Here is a 24,169-nt window from a genome sequence, read left to right on the forward strand (position 1 = left end):
AAGAACACTCATATATATTGAGTAATTCAGTGACTAAAGGGCTGATGACCACAGAGGTGTGTATTGGCAATTTAATACGGCTGTCTGAAGCCAGTTTAATAGTGAACCTTGAAAAAAATGAATTCGGCCACACGAGGGTCACTTACCTGGGAATTGTGGTGACACAGGGGCAGCTGGCAGTGATGCAAGCTGCAGTGCAGGCTATCGCTGACCTCCCAACCCCGACAGACAAGAGGGCCCTCAGAAGGCTCTTGGAGATGGTGGGGTACTGCAGGAAGTTTTGCAATAACTCTGCGGTCAATACCCGTCCCCCTCCTACTAAGCCCTTGCGAGAGAAAATTGAGTCGGAATGGGACGACCCTTGTTGTTGTGGTCCGGGACAAAACCAAATGAGAGGTTACATTGGTCGCAATTCATCAGTGTTTTTGGCCACTATGAAGTTTGCTGAGTTGGAGCCTGGTCTAAGGGATTATTAATAACACGTGTAAAAGGAACAGAAAATGTGATGACTGTCTGTCAAGGTGTTGACAGCTTCAAATTCTCTGTATTAGCTAAATAACTGTTAAAGATGTATATTGTGTATGTATCAGATAATGTAGTCATGTTTGTAATTTTTACCTCCCGGTAAAAATCCTTAAAGGGGGGAAGTGTTACGAGAATACACATAAAATTAAGATGTTTGCTGGCCTGGGCTAGCATCAGTGGCATCAGCAGTTGGTCTGCCACCTGCCCTCAGGGGAAGGAGAGATAAGGAACAATGGAGCAGCGTCTGGAGATGTGTAATGAAGGGATGTGGGAGAGAGAGCTGTCTGGAGCGGCTCCCCCCTTTGAACCCTGAACTGTTTGAAGTGATGGACAGGCGATACCCCAGCAGGGGGATAAAAAGGGACAGGTTCGCTAAGACAGACACACGCCACCCGAGGTAACGAGACCCTGGAAGCGGTGCGCCTCTCACGAGTGGGTGAGAAGTGCCAGACAACGACAAGGGTGGAAAGGTACGATCAGCGGGAACCCGGTGTGTGTCCGCCCTTGCCTGGGTGCTGGGTTCACTGCAGAGGATCGACCGCATCTGGAGGAGGGGTCACAGTCGGTGACCTCAGGTGACATCACCAAGGACCCGCCCAAAAGCTGTTTGTGAGCCATCTCGCTGGTCTGTGAGCCATCTCGCTGGTCTGTGAGTGAAGCAGTGTTCTGAATGATCAGTTGTTCCTATTCTATCTCTCTCTCCCCCCACGTTGTCCCTCGCCATGGCAACGATTACTGCGAACTGAACTGGACTGAACTTTGAGTCATTTTGAAATTTGGTCATTTACCCCCTAGACAACGATAGAGCTTGATTGATGCTGTTATCTTAATTCTGTGCACATGTGTGGTTATCATTGTTGAACTGTTGCATTTATTATCCTTTCGATTACTGTGTTGCTCGTTTCTTTAATAAAACTTTCTTAGTTCTAGTACTCCAGACTCCAACTGAGTGATCCATTTCTGCTGGTTTGGCAACCCAGTTACGGGGTACGTAACATGGTGCATAATCAATAATTTAGAAGATGGAATAGATGGATTTGTTGCCAAGTTGAGGAAACAGGGAGGCTGAAAGAGGACTTAGACACACTAGGAGAATGAGCAAGAAAGTGGCAACTGAAATACAATGTTGGAAAATGCATGGTCATGCACTTATGTAGAAGAAATAAATGTGCAGACTATTTTCTAAATGGGGAGAAAATCCAAAAATCTGAGATGCAAAGGGACTTGGGAGTCCTTGTGTAGAAGAACCTAAAGGTCAACTTGCAGGTTGAGTCAGTGGTGAAGAAGGCAAGTGCAATGTTAGCATTCATTTCAAGAGGTCTAGAATACAAGAGCATGAACATGATGCTGAAGCTTTATAAGGCACAGGTCAGGCTGCACCTTGAGTACAGTGAACACTAGACAACGGAGTGACCCGTTGGGGCGCCCTTTGAGAGAAGGGCAGTGCAGTCTGATGTGAACAGAATGAACATTAAATTTTCCTGAATGCTATTGGTATCGCTTTGCTTTGGAAATTGAAGAAGAAAATCTCAGTTTATTAAAGAAGAACAATGTGTAGCAAGGCAAATATAGCTCCTCCTCGTTTAACCAAGGACACTTTTGATGGTATCATTTCTGGTTGATCTGCCACTCTTGTGCCTCTTGTTGTCATTCTGGAAATGTGCAGTCCTTTCATTCACCGTCTCTTCATCTCTTCTGTTTATTCTTTGTCTCTGATCTTGGAGACGTGCATTTCTCTGCTCCTTTGTCTCTTCCTCTCTCTTCCTTCTGTGCCTGTTTTTGTCATTCTGGAGATGTGCAGCCCTTTCATCCCCCATCTCTTCATCTCTTCTGCTGTTTGTTGTTTGTCTCTGAACCTGGAGACATGCATTTCTCAGCTCCTCTGTCTCTTCTTCTCTCATCTTTTTTGTCCTGACTCTTTGATCCTGGAGTCGTGCAGCCCTGGCCTCATCCGATTCTTGTTCTTTCCCTCTCCTTGCCGCTTCCCAACGGCGTTTGGCATCATCTCTTGACCATAATGTCCTCCTTCTCTTTCCATGGAGCATGATTAGGCTGACCATATTTTTTTTTTTATCCTAATACTGGATAGAAGATACGAAGCAGTAACACCAAAGGATGCTGATTATTCTTGATGATGTGGTTGGCGCTCTCCTAAATGGACATGATATAGTCATCGCTGTCCTTTGACTGCAGCAAAGGGTTTGGTGGGTGTCTCAAAGTATGTCATTACAATAAGATTTAAATATCTCTTGTTGATGGGTCTGATCTGTCCAAATCCTGCATATGCTGTTGGTGATTAGCAGAATGTGACCGCTCGAAATAGAGCTGCCCTGCCCTTTCCGACCAGTTGCTGTCGCTGCTGTGAGCATCGTGAGTCACTTCTGAGGCTGGCCGTGCACATGTGTCGTGGTGTTGCGCTGTGGTTTCCATCATGGCTGACATCGGCTCTCAGGTGAAAGCGGGGCTGTTGATTTTGGCCAGTGAGCAATTTTTAACGAATATATAACTCTGAACCTTGCCTGCATTCTGTAAGTTAGCGCATTTTAAGTCAATAATTGGAGGTCACAAACAGACAAACAGAGCATGAGAGTTTTAATAGTATATAGATTTTTGGGTTCCTCATCTAAGAAAAGATGTGCTGGCATTGGAGAGGGTTTAAAGGAGGTTCACACGGATGATTCCAGAACTGAGAGGGTTATCATACGAGGAACATTTGATAGCTCTGGATCTGTACACATTGGAACTTAGAAAGCCGGGGGAGCGAGATCTCATTGAAACTTTTTGAATTTTGAACATGGTAATGTGGAAAGAATGTTTCCCATGGTGGGGGAGTCTAAGAAAAGTTGGCACAGACTCCGGATCGAGGGGCATCCATTTAGAACAGAGATGCTGAGAAATTTCTTTAGCCAGAGGGCAGTGAACTTGTGGAATTTATTACCACAGGCAGCTGTGGAGGCCAGGTCTCTGGGTGTATTTAAGCCACAGCATGATAGGTTGTTGACTAGACATGACATCAAAGGTTATAAGGAGGCTGGGGAGTGGAGCTGAAGAGGGAAAAATAGGATCAGTCACGATTGAATGGCAGAGCAGACTGAATGGGCCAAATGTCCTAAATTTGTTCCTACGTCTTATGGTCTTCTTCCCATGTCTTATGGTCTTGTGTCACCACACATAACCCTGAGATTAATTTTCTTGCAGGCATACGCAGTAAATCCAAGAACCATAACAGAATAAAGGAAAGACCAACACGGCAGACAAACAACCAACGCACAAAACACAACTGTGCAATTTCAAAACAGGAAAAAAATAATAAATAAATAAGCAACAAGTATCAAGAACAAGATGAAGAGTACTTGAAAGTGAGACCATAGGTTATGGGAACAATTCAGTTCAGAGTTCAAAGTACATTATCAATGTATGTATACATTATACAACCTTGAGATTCGTCTTGACAGGCAGCCAACAAAAGAAAGAAACCCCAAAGAACCCACTAAAAGACCAATAACCCAATGTGCAAAGGGGAAAAAACACAAATCATGCAAACAGTAAACAGCATTCTGAACTAAACTCCACAAAGAATCCATCCTCAGACACTTAGTTCAGCATAGAACCGAGCAGTGGGCTGAACTGGCCCCACCGTGACTTTTCCAATCTGGCCTGGCACCCGAGTTGTCATCCAAACATTGCATTCAGTCGCTTCAGTACACTCCAGCACCTGGATCCCGCCGCCTGAATATGGCCTGCACATGACCTTTCATATTTAGCCCAGTCTGGAATCCTCCTCACTCTCAGCAATGGGCCCACTGCCTCGCCTCGGTCTATCAAGTTGCCTCCAAGTCCAAAGGGAAGTTGTAAGCCATTGTTTGCAATGATCATTTACCAGAAAAAGAGTGATTAACAAAATACTTTTTTCTGTTTTCTTTATTTCACCGGCCACCAGCCAGAAGTCACTGAGATTTGCATGCGCCATCTTAAACCGGAAATTCAGTGATGGGGCAAGTGAAGTTCAATGGTTAACCCCACTGATTCAAGAGGCTGATGGTTGAGGAGTAGTGTGAGCCCTGAGGTTCTGTACCTTCTTCCTGATGCAAGTAGCGAAAAGGTAGCATGGTCTGGATGGTGAGGTCCCCAATGATGGATGCTGCTTTCTTGCAACAACACTCAGTTTATATGTACACATTGGAGGGGAGAGCTTTACCCACAATGGACTTGGCTGTATCCACCCATTTTGTAGGATTTTCCATTCAAAAGCATTGGCGTTTCCGTACCAGGCCGTGATGCAGCCAGTCACTAAACTCTCCACCACACACCTATGGAGGTTTGTCAAAGTTTTCAATGTCCTACTGAATCTATGCAAACTCCTAAGGAAGTAAGGGTGCTGCTGTGCTTTCTTCGTAATTGCACTTACATGCTGGGCCTAAGACAGGTCCTCTGAAATGATAACACTGAGGAATTTAAAGTTGCTGACCCTCTCCACCTTTGATCCCCAATGAGAAACAGCTCATGGAACTCTGGTTTCCCCCCTCTGCAGTCAATAATCAGCTCCTTGGTCTTGTTGACATTTAGCGACATGTCATTATTGTAGCACTTCTCACCCCGCTTTTCAATCTCCCTCCTATATGTTGATTCACCACCACCTTTGATTCGGCCAATGACAGTGGTGTCATTGGCAAACTTAAATATGGCATTGGAACTGTGCTTAGTCACACAGTCATAAGTGTAAAGGGAGTAAGACCCTGCCTTGTGGTGCACTTGTGCTGGAGGAGATTGTGGATGTAAGTGCTACTGAATGATAGTCACTGAGGCAGCTTACCACATTCTTCTTAAGTACCAGTTTAATTGAAGTTTGCTTGAAGCAGGTCAGTACCTCAGACTGCTGAAGCAAGAGTTTAACGATATTGATGAACATTCCAGCCAGTGGATTAGCAGAGGTCATTAGTACTCGGCCAGGGACCCCACATGCGCTGGATACTTTCCATGGGTTCGCCCTCCTGACCGATGCTCTCATGTCGACCTCAGCCACTCCGATCACAGGGTCAGTGTGGGAGTTCGTGAAGGTTCCTCCATGTTTTGATGGTCAAAGAGCACAAAGACATTGAGCTCACCTGGATGCAAAGTCCTGCTGTCACCCATGTCACATGATTTCACTTTGTAAGAGGTAATAGCATTCAAACCCTGCCACAGCTGTTAAACATCCTTCATTGATTCAAAGTTAGTCCAGAATTGCCTCTTCGCCTGCAAGATGGCTTTCCGGAGATCATATCTGGACCTCTTGTGTTTTACTTGGTCACCAGACCTGAATGCCTCTGATTTGGTCCTTAGCAGTATGCTGATCTCCTGATTCATCCAAGGCTTCTGGTTGGGGAAGACTCTGAATGATATATTTGTTTATTTATAGTGCCTATAAAGAGTTTTCACCCCCAATGGAAGTTTTCATGTTTTATTGTTTTACAACATTGAATCACAGTGGATTTAAATTGGCTTTTTTTTGACACTTATCAACCAGAAAAAGATTCTTCTGTGCCAGAGTGAAAACAGATCTCCACAAAGTGATCTAAATTAATTACAAATATAACACAAAATAATTGCGTGCATGAGTATTCAACCCTTTTAATATGACCCACCAAATCATCTCAGGTGCAGCCAATTGGTTTTAGAAGTCACATAATTAGTTAAATGGAGATCACCTGTGTGTAGCCAAGGTGGTTCACTTGATTGTAGTAAAAGTACACCTGGATCTGAAATGACCAACTGTTGGTGCGTCAGTATCCTGGCAAATCTACACCATGAAGACACTCAAAGCAACTCCATGAAAAGGTTATTGAAAAGCACAAGTCAGGAGATGGAAACAAGAAAATTTCCAAGTCACTGAATATTCCTTACAGTTAAATCAATCATCAAGAAATGGAAAGAATATGGCACAGCTGTAAATCTGCCTAGAGCAGGCTGTCCTCAAAAACGGAGTGACTGTGTAAGAAGGGGACTAGTGAGGGAAGTCACCATGAGACAGATGATAACTCTGGAATAGTTATAAACTTCAGTGGCTGAGATGGGAGAGACTGCACATACAACTGTTGCCCACCGTGATTCAATATTGAAATACAATGAAACATAAAAACTTCGGGGGGGGGGGCTGATTACTTTCTATAGGCACTATTTATTGAGATGTAGTGCAGACAAGGTCTTTACAGTCCTTCCAGCCATGCAGCCCAGCAATTCTTGTATTTAATCCTAACCTAGTCAGAGGATAATTTACAATGACCAATTAACCTACTAACCAGTATGCCCGGAGCACCCAGTGGAAAACCCACATGGTCACCGGGAGAAGGAACAAACTCCTTACAGTTAACGAGAGGAATTGAGACTGGATTGCCTGTACTGTAAAGCGTTGTGCCAATGCTACCATGTTTTTGTGGGGACACACTTATCTACGACTGTTATATATAAAGTACTATGACGTATTAGGTGTGTTCATTCAGATCTACTGATGAGTCCTTGAATACAGCCCAGTCCACTGACTCAAAGCAATCCCATAGCCAATCATCTGCCTCCCACGACCACCTCTTTGTTGTCCTCATCTCTGGAGCCTTACTCTTTAGCCTCTGGCTGTATGCAGATAGAAGGACAGCCAAGTGATCAGATTTCCCCAAATGCAGTCTGATCATGGAAGATTATGCATTTGCTATTGTAGAATAGTAATGGTTTATGAACATTTAAAAACAATTTAAAACTCCTTAAATGAACCCAAAATCAAACCTGAGGAATTCAAGCTCTGTGCATTATTTGCTTCAGCTACTACTTACTTTTTATTTTTATTTAGAGATTCAGCACCATAACTGGCCCTTCTGGCCCATGAGCCTGCACTGCAAAATCACACCCATGTGACCAACTAACTTGTATGTCTTTGGAATGTGGGAAGAAACCAGAGCACTCAAAGGAAACCCACATGATATGTGAAGAATATACAAATTCTTAACATACAGTGGCAGGAATTGAACAAGGCCACTGGCAGGGTAACTGCATTTTGTTAGCTGTTGTGCTACTGTGTCACTTGAGTAAAGCCTGTTGTTGTCTCAGCAAACTCTCATTCATCAGGGGAAGGATTTATTTGCTCCTATATTCTATTGCCTTGCATTAAAATCTAATATTTGCCTCATCAATTATTTCCCGTACATAGACTGACTTTAGTCAAGAGTCTTTCATATTTTCCACTGAGTGATGAACTCAATAAGGGAGGAAATGCTAACAATGGTAGGATTGATGTTAACAGATTTAAGAGGACCAGTAAAAAAAAACCAGAGGATGAAGAAATTCAAAAGCAACTTGCAAATGGCAACTAGATATTTGTTGGTGGGAAGGAAAAAAATACATGTCCCTGTGGAATGAACAGGGAGTGAATCCAAAGACAAGATGAGATGAAGGGATGGGAATGAACATGGCAGATGGAATATCCTCGGGTAAAATGTCAGTTCGTACATTTTGATGCAAATAAAAAAATAAGAAAAGCAAAATACAAAGATGCTATGGGTTATGGATGACCCAACTTAAGGAAATCCAACCTTATTAAAGTTCTCACATACATCTTTAAATCATTTTCCTAGGTAGCAGTATTAGTAATAATCATGTTTTGTGTTGTTTATTAATGACTAGCTACAATATATACGCCATTATTTCAGTTATGGTAGTGTTAGAGTGAATATTTGATGAAATCAGGCAGGAGGAGAAGATGGCGGTGCGACGCAGCTCTCCGGTGAAATTATATCGTATTTGTTAAATAGGGGGCCGTGCACAATTCTGATTTGATGGAGACAGCCGTGAGAAGCACGAAGGAACATCTGGAGAAACCTCTGAAATGCCCGGTTCGCTGCCGCTGCTACTGTGTGATCGAGAATCTCTGGAGGGCAGGCCCCAAAATTCTCGGCTTTGCCTGCTGCTGGCGGCTGGGGCTGAGGTCGAAGCGCTCGGCAGAGATGGTGCTCGGTGTCGGAGGCTCGAAGTTTTCGGACAACTCAGAGTCGGACTGTGGTCGGGCCTGGCAGGGAGAGTTTTCTTCCTTCTCCCGTCTGCGTGAGATGTGGGACTTTTGAGAGACTTTGAACTTAATGCATGCGTTACTAAATGACAATAAAAGAGGACTGCATGTCCTCATAATCTAAATAAAAGAACTATAGCAGGTACATGTAAAAAAATGATAGAGTATGGATAGCTATAGAAAACAGATGCCTTTGTTGGTCTTTATTACAAGAGGATTGGATTATAATGGCAAAGCTCTCTTACTTTGCAATCAAATAGGGCCTCAGTGCAAGAAAGAGGCAAGGGGAAAACACGACTTGGATAAATACTCAACAAATGGTCATTTTTTTTCTAATAAGAAGATCATTCACATTATTGCTCAAACACTGCTCATCCTACACACATTTTTTGTGGATCTCCTGATGACGAGACCACCAGAAACTCTCAGTTCTCAACATGAGAACGGATTAACACATCAACCTAGGACAGGAATTACCCTCAGAAATTATATGAATTTGATTAATAATTTAAGCCACACCATCAGCTTGGTTAGCTGTCAGAAATTACGTATTTGAATTATGATTGTCCCTTGAGAGGGTTCAGAGGAGGTTCATAAGAATGATTCCAGGAATTAGAAACTTGATACATGAGGAGCATTGGATGTCTCTGGAGCCATACTTTGAGTTCAGAAGGGTGAGGGGAAATTTCATTGAAATATACTGTATATTAAGAGGCTTAGATACAGTGGACAAAGAGAATATTTCCATTCATAAGAGATTCTAGCATCTGAGAACATAGTCTCAGAATAAAGGGGAAATTATAAATAGGATTTCTTTAAATCTTACATATATCCCACAACATGAAAGAGTAAACATCTTTGTGTTAGGACTCCGTTGCAGTGTACAGACATGTGAATTTAAAAGACTAATGACTTGTAGAAAGAAATTGTCCCATAGCCTGTTGGACCTGGTTTTAATGCTGCGGTAGCATTTGCCAGATGGAAGTAGCTGAAACAGTTTACGGTTGGGATGACTTGTGTCCCCGCTGATCTGCCAGGTCTTCTTTCTGCACCTGCTGCTATAAATGTCCTCTGTGGAAGAAAGTTCACATCCCTTTAAGACTGAGATGAGGAGTAATTTCTTCAGCCTGAGCGTAGGGAATCTGTGGAATTCATTGCCAGAGGGCTGTGAAGGCCGAGTCATTGAGTCCATCTAAGGCAGAGATTGATAGGCTCTCACTTGATAAGGGGGTTAAGGGTTAAAAAGGTGGGAGAATACAATTGAAAAAAAAAATTAGACATAATTGAATAGTGGAGCAGACTTGATAGGCCAAGTCCGCTTATTCATAAGATACGTTCCTATGTCTTGTGGAAGTCCAGTCTGCTAAATAGATTCATAATAGATAAACTGGTTAAAAACTAGATATGCAATTGGGGGTTTGAACAGTAGCAGCAGACTTGTACTCCTGCAAGTGGTCTGGAATAACTCTTGTTCCCATTAAGACAGGGGACCAACACTAGTTCCATTAACAATGTCCCCAAGTAAGTACAATTTGTTTGTCAGAGAGGCAAACAAAACATTATATCTTCCAATGTTAGATTGCATCATCTGAAGGAGGGACCACAAATCCCTCCTGCATCATCCAGCTTCCAAATCCATATTAATATTTTTGTCAGTATGGTCTTAATAAAAAAAATCAATGCCAACAGAAGCATTACCCTGAGAAGATCAATGACAAAACTGTTGAGTACCCCATGAAAGACAGCTCTGTAAGAAAGAGTTAAATTTGATACCCTTTTGCACATGGTAAAATGTGTAAGACAACATGGTATCAGCTTGGAATGTGATTTCTGCCCCTTAGTGACCAATGTTTTGTCTCTATTTTGAATACACATTGTTAAGATTAGATACCAGTGAAGAATGTTTTCCTCTTCTATTTTTAAGTTGTGTGTCTAGGCCGAAGGTTGTAAGAGATAAAAGAAGTGTTGAAGGTCTAAAAAGGAACAACTTCTTTGTACAAGTGGGGCATCTTCTCTTAAACTGGGTTACACTAGTGCTAAGAGCTGGAGATTGAGACAAGGACATCAGGAGTGAGAGAGACAGAGAGACTGGAAAGGCAGGGTTACTTATGGTTCCCTCTGGTAGTATATTATGAGGCATAGATAAATATTATTTTTTCTCACTTATGCTACACAACTTTAATAAAATACCTTTAATACCTGCACAGTGTTTCCCTTTGTTTGCAAATACCTCTTGCTGCTGAATCAGTAAAGAACTAGGAACAAAACTTTTAGAATATTTTTCATTAGAGGTTCTACTCAGAGCCTCACAATCAGCCTGTCAACACCCAGCTTCCAAGAGCTATAGTGTCCCACAGCTCATGTGCTCTCCTGTAGACTGCTGTGGGTCACAGCTGTGGAAAAAAAATACTCTTGGCTTTTCCACCATGGAGCAGGACCAGTTTGATGAGAATGATCAGGAAATCAAGAAACCATTCAACTGCTTACTAGATGCAACATCACACAAGATATTGCCTTCCCCACTATCCCTAAAATTGTGCATTAATGCCATCTGTCAAGTTGCCACGAAGTTTTCAGAAAAGGAGAAAATTCTGAGGAACACATTCTGACGAACAAAACATTTGTTTAGGTTAGAAATCAAACATGGAAGAAATGTTCCATTTACATACTGTGCATTGCTTCAAGGACTATGTTCCCTAAGATTTTGTGACATGGGTTGACATTGTTGGTGCTATAGTTTATTCTACAAATCTGTTGCCACATTAAGTCATAAAGTTTGCGTTATACAGCAAGGAAACCACTTCTACTAATGTGAATAAAACAATTGATAAATATATTAAGACATACAATGAGTGACATACCTTCTGAGTTCACAACTATTGTACCAATCACACCCTTGTGAGACTGAATCCTTTTCAGAGTTTCTTCTACCTCACTCTGTAAACAAGAGACATCTCTGTAAGGCACCATTTAGTATAATTCAAAATCTCGCAAGACAAGTGTGTTGACTGATGTAATAATAAGAATTTAAGAATGTAGCAACTTGAAGGGTTTACGATTGTTCTCATTAGTGGACTATTCTAAAGAAGTTTGGTAATGGGAAATTAAGGATGATAATTTCAGGTGATAGTGGAGGGGATAATGATAAGCCCAATATTTCTGGAAAGGATAGAGTATGAAAACACAAGAGATTGCTTCTCATTAGAATCAGATAGGGAAAACTGGTTAAAATAATTGAATACTTCATGTGAATTCATGCAACATCTGTAATTGTTGAATTCAAATTCTAATTGCTGAACTCAAATTGATGGAAACTAGAAATGGCTAGGCTTTTACAGATATGTGGTTCTTCTGCCCCACCTCTTGGTGCATTCTTAATGCGCTTAGCTGAGTGTCCTAGGGGGTCCAAAGCATTTACCACTCTCTGGCTAAAGAAATTTCTCCTTATCTCTGTTCTAATGAACAGTTATCTATTCTGAGGTTGTGCCCTCTGGTCCTAGACTCCCCACTATAGGAAGCATTCTCCCTACATCTACTATCTAGTCCTTTAAATGTTTGTTAAGTTTCAATGAGATCCCTCTTCATTTTTCCAATCCCCAGCAAGTACAGGCCCACAGCCATCAAATGCTCCTCATATGTTAACCCTTTCATTCTCAGGATCATTCTCGTGAACCAGCTCTGGACCTTCCCCAATGTCAGCACATCCCTTCTTAGATAAGGGGGCTAAAATTGCTCACAATACTCTAAGTGCATTCTGACCAATTCTAGGATAGTTAATCAATTTGGATAGATCTAAGAAACAGGAGAAGGAAATATCCAGGAGTTATTTATAGTCCCAAATGCATGGTAGTAATGTACATTACACAAAAACAGGAAATACAGGGAGAATGTCACAAGTGTATTATAATAATTATGGGAGATTTAAATCTACATATAAAGCACACAAATCAAACCAGCAGTAAGTGTAAGAAATCATGCAGTGTACAAGAAAAAAAAATCCAGATAAATATGTTGAAGAACCAATGAAGGAAATGGCTTAATTAGCAATCTTGCAGTTAAGAAGCCTTTAGGGAAGAGTGATCACAATATGATTGCAACTTAATGAGAGCCATTCAGTTTAATGGGAAAACAGGATCTTCAATCTAAGCAAAACAAACCATAAAAGGTATGAGGTATGAGCTACCGATGAAAGATTGACATAACTACATTAAGTAATCAATCATGCAATACCTAGTATTTGAATAATCAAATTAATTTTACAGTTAAAACAAAATACCAACAGGAAACATGATAAAACCATGGCTTATATGCTCAAGACAAAGAAAAAGGCTCATAATGTAGCCAAAAAGAGCAGGAAACCCAAGGATTGGGAAAATATCACAATTCAAGGTTCAAGTAGAATACATCTATAGTCCAACCAGAAAAAAAATGTAAAAGCTTTGATAAATATGCAAAGAAAGAAAAAGATTTGCCAATGTGTTCTGGCCCTCTTATGGACTGAGACAGCAGAAAGTAAGTTGTGGAATAAGGAAATGATACAGCAATTAAAAAGCATTATTTTCCACCTTTTACGAAAGACTCCAAAAGATTTGTAAAAATAGTGTCAAATAGGTCAAATGTTCTTTATCTATTTTCTTTTCTGCAAGGGGCTCCAACTATTGGATTATTTTCTCGTAGTGCTCAGTATGGTAATTCAACCAAAGAACTTTAATGCAACAATCAATCAACGGTTGCCTTGATGACAAGGATAGCCATTTCCATCTCATCACTGGTATTTAGTGCTTTGGTTCATGTTTGAACCAAAACTAATGATAATGACAGGAACCTAGAGATCTGGACAAAACCCAAACTGTTAATTGGCAAGCAGCTAATTGGAAACTTAATACCAAAATGGTAGCCTGTCACCACTTTGCTAACGATTATAAATGGACTGATGAGACATTCATTGACCTAAATGGATTTATCCTGCTCCTTTGTGGACAATCATAGTTTACAAATGTTCTAGAAATTTTTGAGATTGCAACCAGCTGCATACACAAGAGCTAATCAGTGGATGAGGTACAAGTGATCTTTCCGAAAGTCCTCAATAAAATGCCACATAAATGGATATAAATGAACTCAAAGCACATGGAATTGGTAGTAACAAACTGGTATGAATTTAGGATTGAAAAAGTTACTTTCAAATTGGAGGCTGCTGCAGGCACTGGTGCTGAGGATAGACAGATAGATTCCTAAACTTAGGGAATCAAGTGCCAGGCTAAAATACCAATATGATGTTACTGAATGATGAAGTTGGTACAAGGCACTGAACCCATTGTTCCCTTCCATTCTTTACATTGTTAATCATTATTATATATAAAGTTTTTAAAATGGTGATAATGAGTCTAAACAAAGCAGACTGAATCTTCCAAAATAAAGTGAGCAAATGTGAGAGCGATAAATAAAAAAGGAAAATGAGTTAAAAGCATAACCAAAGAATGAAGATATACAAAGAAAAGCAATTGGGAAAAATGCAAGAAGATTCAATCAGCAAAATCTGAATGAAGCATTAAAGTATCAGATTGTACTGCAAATGTCAAGGAGAAGCAGGACTGACACACCCAAGACCTGGGCTGATGTTTGGACAGAGTTCAAATTGGGGGGAGGGGGGAGAATAAGATCAAGTATAATATTTGTATTTCTATTCATGTGGAATTATTTCAAACCTTTCCCTCTCTATCTGAGAAAGGTAGCTACACAATAACTGCAGGTGAATAAAAATCATCTTTTAAACAATGCAGTGTGAACTGGCACATCTTTGAGTTACCTCAGGTTTCCCTAGCAAGATCCAAGAAATAAGTTTTTCTCCCAGCTTAGGTGAAAAAAATAGCGCAAGTGCAAATACCACTGAAAATAAACCATGAAAAGTGCTTTATATAATAAGAGCCAATAATCTGAATAAACTGATAAAGTGCACACACCCCAATTATGTGAAATGGTAAGCACATGACCAAACCTCTAGTTCATTTTCCATATGACATTGAATCTATTCACTCTCTGGTACTGTGAGGAATGGAACCAGTAGTGACTAAACACTGACATGCTCTGCCATGCTAAGTAGGCAATTTGTAACATTGCTATAATGACACCAGAATTTTAAGGGAATCAGCCAATCGATCCGTATACTAGACTCACTTCAGTTCAGCTCACATAACCCTGGAAGTGGAGCAGAAAAATACACAAAATGCAACTTAAGAGATAATGCCCAAGCACAGCTTTTCTCAAATAAGAAAATAAAAGACTAACTACATCCAGCAGTTTTGAAAATTGCTCACCACAGGGAATACATGAGTTTTCATTTGCAATTTCCTCCAATATTTCGGCTAAACAGCTTAACATTAGGAGAAAATGCTTGCAGCTGAGTCAATCTAACCATTCCTTGGAACTGTAAATAGTAAAGATATGCTAACAACAGAAGGATAAAAAAGTTTTGTTCCTTTTCAGTTATAGCTTAATACTTCTTTGTATCATATTTATGACCCAATAAGGAGTTAGATGGGCAAATAAGCATGATGCAACACTCCAAAATTGTTTCTACCTCAAGAAAATTATCGTTTATTTTGTGGACATCTGTCCTAGGTCGACATCTGCCCTAAGCTTGAGACCTAGGACAGATATCCACATGTGGAATTGCAAAATTTTACCTACACCGCAACAGTGCAAGAGTGGAATGTAGTGGAGGAATAGAGGGTTATATAACATTTCTACAGATGTACCAGGGAGAAAATGCTGATGGATTGCATGGTCATGGTCACAAGCTTCTCTACCATCAAGAAATTCTTCAAAAGACAGTGCCTTAAGGCAGCATCTATCTTGAAGGACTCTCATATTCCAGGACGTGCCCTCTTCTCATTACTACCATCAGGGAGGAGGCAAAGGAGTCTAAAGATGCACACTCAATGTTTTAGGGTTAGCTTTTTCTCCTCTGCCATCAGATTTCTGAATGATCGATGAACACCATCTCACTATTTTGTTCTCCATCTGATTGCTCTAATCACAAACATAACAAATCTGTATATAGAGAGGTGGTGCTGAAACAGTCCAATTGGTGCAGAAACCACAATGCATCACTCAACATTAGGACGAATAAAAAGAATTGATCATTGACTTCAGGACGGCAAGAGGTTCCGAACAAGCCTCACTATTCATAAATGGTGAGGTAGTGGAAAGGGCCTCCAGCTTCAAGTTTTTGGGGATAAACATGACCAAGGAGTTCTCTTGGTCCATCAACACAACCTCGATAGTAGGGAAGACACAACAGCGACTATACTACCTGGGGTGCTTAAAGGAGAACTATCTGGCCCAAAAATTGCTGGTCAACTTTTATTAATGTGCAAGAGACAGCATACAGAATGAGTGTGGTACTCTAGCTGCAGCAAGACAGACCACAAAGCACTCCAACAAGCAATTGGGACAGCTCAGCACATCACTGGGACTCAACTACCAGACCTGCAGACAATCAACAACTGTAAATGCCTATGGTGCACTCATAACATCATTTAAAACCCATCCCATGCTGGACACTGTCTGCTCAATCTCCTGCCATCTGGTCGGAAATCCAGAAACATCTCAGCCAAGACAGTAAGACTGAAAAACAACTTCTTCCTGAGGGTTGTTGTGTAGCTGAATAATGATGCACCCTACCTTGCCAATGGCCTTTGAGTGTTATGGACTATTGAAGTCATTTGTTGTATGTAAATATGAGAGTTTTTTAAAAATTAAGCTGTACCACATACGTTGTAGATATCTGTATTTCACGGACTGGAATAGAACCACAATCTTGTTGTCTTAAGCAATGACAATAGAGTTCTATGCTATTTGCACAGTGTTTTTTTTAATGATATTTCTTATTGTAACTTAGTTTTTTTTATGTATTACACTGTACTGTTACTGCAAACCAACAAATTTGACAACAGATATCAGCGATAATAAAGCTGATTCTGAAAATGCATTTACAGGTTTAAGAACCAGCAGAAGAATGGATTGGTCCAAAAGTTTGTAATATTTTACATGAATAAACTGCTACCTTACCAGAATCAGGTTTATTATCACTGAGAAATGTGAAATTTGTTGTTTTACAGCAGCAACAGTATGGTCCAATACATAAAAATTTATGTTACATTTAGAAACACATAAAAAATAAATGAGTAGTGCCAAAAGAGAGTGAAATAGCAAGGTAGCGTTCATGGGCCATTCTGAAATCGAATGGCAGAAGGGAAGAAGCTGTTTATAAAAACTTGTGTGTCACTCAGCTCCTGTACCTCCTCCCTGATGGTAGCAATGAAAAGAGGAAATGTCCTGTGTCGTATACTCCTTAATGATAACTATAAGCACATCTTTATAAAAATGTAAAGGAAAAAAAGAGAACCTGGTCAATAGCGTGACTAGGGAAAATGTGTTGGTTAAACAGGGCTGCAGTCTGTGTTCACTAATTCCACACCAAATTACCAATGAAAAGGAAGATACCTTAATGGAATTTAAAGAGAACAAACAGCCAGGGCCTGATGAGATATATTCCAGGTTGAGAGTGAAGGAAAGAAAGATTGCTCAGACACAGACAGAAATTCTCAAATCTCCACTGGCAACAAAAGAAGGTCCAGTTGACTGGAGATCAGCAAATGCAGAACCATTTCAACTCAGTAGCTAATGAGTTACGCCAGGAAGTGAATCTAAAATTAGTGGTGGGGAAATTATTGAAGACAGTTTATAAAGCATAGGTATTTGGAGACAGGCTTTAATCAAGGATAGACAGCATGGAACAACAGGAATTCTGCAGATGCTGGAAATTCAAGCAACACACATCAAAGTTGCTGGTGAACGCAGCAGGCCAGGCAGCATCTCTAGGAAGAGGTGCAGTCAACGTTTCAGGCCGAGACCCTTCGTCAGGACTAACTGAAGGAAGAGTTAGTAAGAGATTTGAAAGTGGGAGGGGGAGGGGGAGATCCAAAATGATAGGAGAAGACAGGAGGGGGAGGGATGGAGCCAAGAGCTGGACAGGTGATTGGCAAAGGGGATATGAGAGGATCATGGGACAGGAGGTCCAGGGAGAAAGACAAGGGGGGGGAACCAGAGGATGGGCAAGGGGTATAGTCAGAGGGACAGAGGGAGAAAAAGGAGAGAGAGAGAAAGAATGTGTGTATATCAATAAATAACGATGGGGTACCAGGGGGAGGTGGGGCATTAGCGGAAGTTAGAGAAGTCATGCCATCGGGTTGGAGGCTCCCCAGACGGAATATAAGGTGTTGTTCCTCCAACCTGAGTGTGGCTTCATCTTTACAGTAGAGGAGGCCGTGGATAGACATGTCAGAATGGGAATGGGATGTGGAATTAAAATGTGTGGCCACTGGCAGATCCTGCTTTCTCTGGTGGACAGAGCGTAGGTGTTCAGCAAAGCGGTCTCCCAGTCTGCGTCGGGTCTCGCCAATATATAGAAGGCCACATCGAGTGCACCGGACGCAGAATATCACCCCAGCCGATTCACAGGTGAAGTGATGCCTCACCTGGAAGGATTGTCTGGGGCCCTGAATGGTGGTAAGGGAGGAAGTGTAAGGGCATGTGTTGTTCTGCTTACAAGGATAAGTGCCAGGAGGGAGATCAGTGGGGAGAGATGGGGGGGAACGAATGGACAAGGGAGTCGCGTAGGGAGCAATCCCTGCGGAAAGCGGGGGGGGGGGAGAAAGATGTGCTTAGTAGTGGGATCCCGTTGGAGGTGGCGGAAGTTACAGAGAATAATATGTTGGACCCGGAGGCTGGTGGGGTGGTAGGTGAGGACCAGGGGAACCCTATTCCTAGTGGGTGGCGGGAGGATGGAGTGAGAGCAGATGTGCGTGAAATGGGGGAGATGCGTTTGAGAGCAGAGTTGATGGTGGAGGAAGGGAAGCCCCTTTCTTTAAAAAAGGAGGACATCTCCCTCGTCCTGGAATGAAAAGCCTCATCCTAAGAGCAGATGTTCCTTATATTCCGTCTGGGTAGCCTCCAACCTGATGGCATGAACATTGACTTCTCTAACTTCCGCTAATGCCCCATCTCCCCCTGGTACCCCATCCGTTATTTATTGATATACACACATTCTTTCTCTCTCTCTCCTTTTTCTCCCTCTGTCCCTCTGACTATACCCCTTGCCCATCCTCTGGTTCCCCCCACCCTTGTCTTTCTCCCCGGACCTCCTATCCCATGATCCTCTCGTATCCCCTTTGCCAATCACCTGTCCAGCTCTTGGCTCCATCCCTCCCCCTCTTGTCTTCTCCTATCATTTTGGATCTCCCCCTCCCCCTCCCACTTTCAAATCTCTTACTAACTCTTCCTTCAGTTAGTCCTGACGAAGGGTCTCGGCCCGAAACGTCGACTGTACCTCTTCCTAGAGATGCTGCCTGGCCTGCTGCGTTCACCAGCAACTTTGATGTGTGTTGTTAGTCAGCATGGCTTTGTTAAAGGTAGATCCTACTTAATTGAATTGAATTTCTCTAAGAAACAACTAAGTGTGTTGACATAGGTAGGGCAGTTGTTGTCAAATGGACTCTGGAAATCAAGGTAAGCATTCGTACAATCAAGGAAATTTGGCAAACTAAACCAAAACTAAATTGGTGATGGGAAACAGAATGAGAGGCGCAGCTTCTTTTTGTAATTAGTAGCTTATGAGCTGATGTAGAACAGAGATTGGAAAGAAGAAGAAGAAAGCCCTTAACTCCAAGTGGCGTCATCGGGATGCTGTTGTGACAGTTTTTTTTAGCAGTCTTTCTTATTTTTACAAGGCCGAGTTGCTAGCTCGACGCTCAACCCAGCACAGATGGAAAGTGTGCAAGGGAACTGGCTGGATTCGAACTCGGGAGTCTTGGCTCCAAAGTCTGGTGCTGATGCCACTACACCACCAGCCGGCTACAGAGATTGGTGCTGGGAATTTTTCTGCTTGTTATATATACTAACAGTTTGGAAATATGATTAGTAAATTTGCAGGTAATATTGCTGGTAGCGAGGAGGATCAGCTACAGAAACATACTTATGAGTTGGCAAGATGGACAGAGCTGGGGCATATTGAATTCAATCTTGAAAATGAGGCAATATATTTTGGGAGGGTACTTTAGGCTAGGATATACATGATAAACAGTAAGGCCTTCCCCTCAGGAGTAGTTAGGAAAAGGGACATTAGTGTTCATGTCCATAGGAGGCAAAATTTAAAGACTGTAGATGTTGGAATCTGGAGCAACAAAAAAAAATCAATCTACTGTTGAGACTTAATAGGTCGTACAGCATTTGTGAGGGGAAAGGAATTGTTGACAATGAGTCTGATGCAGGGCTTCAACCCAAAACATGAACACGTGAGAAACATCTTACTTTGATAGTGAGAAACTTTTTCCTCAACAGAGATGCCTATAACTGCAGGGCATAGGTTTAAGGTAAGGAGTACTAGATGTAAAGTATGAATATTTTCACCCAGAGAGTTGGTTTTACCTGGAATGTACCTCCTGAAGATATGGTGGCAATGGGCATGCTCATAACTTAAGTAATATTAAGTAACATTAAATTAAGGAACACCCAGGAGCCCCAGCTATGCCTGCCTTTTTGTTGGCTATGTAGAATAGTCCAAATTCAAAGCCTTCCCTGGCAATGCCCCCAAACTCTTCCTGCGCTACACTGATAACTGCATTGGTACTGCTTCATGTAGCCATGCTGAGCTCATCAATTTCATCAACTTTGCCTCTAACTTCCACCCTGCCATTAAACTCACTTGGTTCATTGCTAACACCTTGCTCCCCTTTCTCGATCTGTCTCCATCTCTGAAGATGTCTACCACTATCTTTTATACCCATGGCCATTTTAAGTATACCCCTTTCCACCCTGTCTACTGTAAAAATACTAGTCCCTTTTCTCAGTTCCTTCATCCCTGCCACATCTGTTCGCAGGAGAAAGCTTTCCTATCCAGGACATCAGAGACCCCCTCCTTCAAAGAACAGGGTTTCCCTTTCTCCACCATTGATGCTGTCTTCGCCCACATAGTCACTATTCCCTGGATAGCTATGCTCACCTCATCTTCCCACCACCTTAACAGGGAAAGAGCTCCTCTTGTTCCCACCTACTAGCCCATGAGCCTCCACTAGTCACACACTTCCATCTAGAAAAAGACCCATCCACCACTACCTCTGTCTTCTCTGTTCAAGCCAACTTCGGATCCAATTAGCCAAGTCACTCTGGATCTCACGCATCCTACCTTTCTGGACATATCGATCATAAGGACCTTGTAGATTTATTTTAATTTACTTTATTTAGAGATTCAGTGCAGTGAGGAATTACATGCAGAATTAAAAGGGCTAAAACTTAACCGACTCATCGGCAGTTTGCCAAGTCGTGCCGTGAGAATAATGTATGAACAAAGAAGTGTTTGTTGCATGAGAAAGCTTCTCTGCACTCTTATCAAAGTATGTATGTGATAACGGACCTATAACAGCAACCCAGACCGTACTTGGGGGCTCACTTGACTTGCAGATTTTTCCAAGTTCTCTGGTTCAACTGAGCATGCAAACTTGCTCATAAATAGTATTTACTTTTAAGTAAACTGTGTTTAACAATTATTCCGTGGGTTTGAACCTAAAGGCCTCTGGCAGACAGGCAGTTCAACTGCAGAGCAGGCCTTTCTGGCCCAATGAGCCACATTGCCCAGCAACCCACCTATTTACTACTAGCTCAATCACAAGACAATTTACAACCAGAATGTCTTTGGTCTGTGGGAGGAACCAAAACACTCAGAAGAAATCCATGTGGTCACAGAGAGAACATACAAACAGTTCACAGACAGTGGCAGTATTAAACCCTGAACTCCAGAACATCCTCAATAGTAATAGCATCATGCTAACCACTACACTATTGTGGCTGCCCAATGCCTTACTAAAATCCATGTATGCAATTGCTGCACATCAACCCTTGTCACCCCCTGGAAGATCTCAGATTACTCAGGTGTGATCTATTCCCCAAAGCCTCGATTCTCCAAATGCATATAAATTCTATCCCTAAAAATCCTATCTTTTAGCTTCCATACCACTGACAAGAGAACCATCTGTAATTTCCAAGATTATTCCGGAACAACATTAACCTTCCCTCAGTCCTCTGGCACTACACCTGTGGCTAGTGAGGATACAAAGATCTTGGTGAAGACCTCAGAAATCTCATCTCTCAAGAACTTGGGGTATATACCAACAGATCTAGGAATTTAGCTACTTTAATGTTTTTCAAGAGACCTAATGCTACCTCTTTCCTAATTTTGAAACTCATTATTTTAGTGTGCTCTGCACTGAAACATGTCATCTTGGCATATTCTACCCTGCAACACATCATTTCACTATGTTCCACTCTGATCTTGCTATATATTCTATATCCTTCTCCTTGATAAAAACTGACAAAATAGTTATTTAGGGTCTCGCTCACACCCTCTGCATCTAAGCACAAGTTACCTCTTTTATTCTACCTTCTCCCTAGTTATCCTCTTGCTATTGAAGTATGTGCAGAATATCTTGGGATTCTCTTTAATCTTACTTAACTAGGACTTATCATGGCTCCTTCTAGCTTTCCTAAATGTCTTTTTGCATTTTCTTCAGCCCCTTTTATAGTCCTCAAGCATCCTGTTTGATTCCAGCTTCCTAAGCCATACCTACACTTCCTCTTTCTTCTTGACTTAATTAACTATCTCTCCTGACATCCAAGGTTCCCATACCTTGCCATCCTTTTCTCTCTTCCTGAAAAAAAAGTCTTAAACTCTGTGCAGCAAGTCTTTAAATGATGTCCACATGTCAGATGTGCATCTGAGAAGTCAGTCACTTCGCCAGGTTCACTCCTCAGTCAATAATCCAATATAGTCTCCCCTGAGGTTGGATATTCACATACTCCTTCAAGAAACTCCCCTGGACCCACCTAACAAATTCTACCCCATCTAAACCGCCTGCAGAGAGGAACGCCCAGTCTATTTTCACTTAACAATCTTGTTAAATCAACAACTCTGAAGATTTTCAATTTTGACAGCAGGATTATTCAGTATTAGAACCGCAATCCTCTTTTAGGAAGAAAGCACCTTTTCTCAGTATGCCACAGTATTCTGAAATTTCTACCTCAGATTGTTCCTATCAGCAATAAACAGACAACAGCAATAACTTATACTTAAATCAAATATTATACAAATCTATAGTCCTTCTCAAGAAATAAAATTCAGTAGTCCAAAATACACACATTGCTAACTCACAACCCCATTTAAAAAGTACAAATCTTTTTGTTTCTTTAAAAATACACAATTATGTTTTTCAATCTATTGTTTCATCCAGTTTTTGGCCAAAAAAAGTGGAAAAAACACTTTCAGAACCCAGAGATTCTATCAGGCTATAATTAATGGTAATTTGCAAAACATTAGAGCCAATTATGAACAATAAAAATAGTAAAATCTCGGATTTTTTTTTTAAAAAGGGCTGAAGATGTCTGAAGAACTAGATCACAGGAAAACCATCAAAGCAGTTCGTTATTGTAAAATACTGAATGCAGTAATTGAACCCATCAATATTCAGCTGCTCGTCAGCACAAGAATTTAAGTGTCAAGGAAAACCTATTTTAGGCCAAATTATCGATGTATTAATTACGAGTGTATTAAAATAAACATATTTCCACAGAAACTTTACAAAAGGAAAGAAAATACTCTTACAATAAATCTTCAACATTGGAAAGAGACCGAAACATACATTTTAAAAGAATCTGATCTATGAACAGAACAGGACTTTTTTTTCAAAACTATTGGGCACTGAGATTCATTGCTGACAATTCCACAGCAGATCGTGCCGCACAACAGCATTAACACAACCTCCATTAACTTCCCCCACGATGCAACAATACGCAAAAAATAATAACAAATGAGCGTAATATATCGTTTTACCATCTTCGCCCCAAAACCCAGCAGCAAGTAACGATACAAACACCTCACAGTGACCACCGGTTGCTAGGCGGAACCGGAAATGACTCTTGGCCCGGATATATTCGCTGTGCGACATTCTTTTGCGCTGTGTAATTGTAAATTGCGTCCTCTTTGAGCTTTCAGTGTTGTTTCGGAAAGGTCCGCCAAACTCTTAGAATTATTAATCCTTGGAGAAATAACTTGGATAGTCGGTGAAGAGTGTGAAAACTAACGGAATAAGAATGTAATTGATTGTCAATATGCTTGCCAGTTGACGTAAAGTAGTTTTATAGTGGCTAATATAATCTAATCACTATGTACTAAACTAATTGTATGAAGAAAGAGCGTTATCAATTGAAGGAAGCACATTTATTCCAACTATTGTCATCTCAATCTATAATAGATATTTGTGAATAGAGATACCAGAAAATGTAAAAAGCAGAAATGTACAATTGCAAATATAATTACTACTTATCTGATAGAGTTCACTAGATTTTCTTGTGATTTTATGCCAACTGCGAACATTTCTGAGAAACAGACCACCTGAAAGGAGGTCAAGAAGGTAATCTAAAGAGCGAGATCGTTTGGAGAATGATCTTGATTTTCTGTTAATAACTATTTGTGCTGACAGCACATTGCAGTTAAGAATGACC

General features: G+C 41.2%; 1 protein-coding gene across 1 annotated transcript in view; it reads right to left on the reverse strand.

The window, feature by feature from the left end:
* The window catches only part of LOC134356326 (dynein light chain roadblock-type 2), a 66,386-nt gene extending 42,803 nt beyond the window's left edge, over positions 1-23,583 (reverse strand). Inside the window, exons 1-2 of the mRNA XM_063067208.1 lie at positions 23,499-23,583; positions 11,419-11,494 (exon numbers count right to left, since the gene is read on the reverse strand). Of these exons, the coding sequence (XP_062923278.1) occupies positions 11,419-11,494; positions 23,499-23,501 (79 nt within the window). The 5' untranslated portion in view covers positions 23,502-23,583. The remainder of the gene's footprint in view (positions 1-11,418; positions 11,495-23,498) is intronic.
* Positions 23,584-24,169: the final 586 nt, after the last annotated feature.

The sequence above is a fragment of the Mobula hypostoma genome, chromosome 14, assembly GCF_963921235.1.
Source record: "Mobula hypostoma chromosome 14, sMobHyp1.1, whole genome shotgun sequence".
Taxonomy (NCBI): domain Eukaryota; kingdom Metazoa; phylum Chordata; class Chondrichthyes; order Myliobatiformes; family Myliobatidae; genus Mobula; species Mobula hypostoma.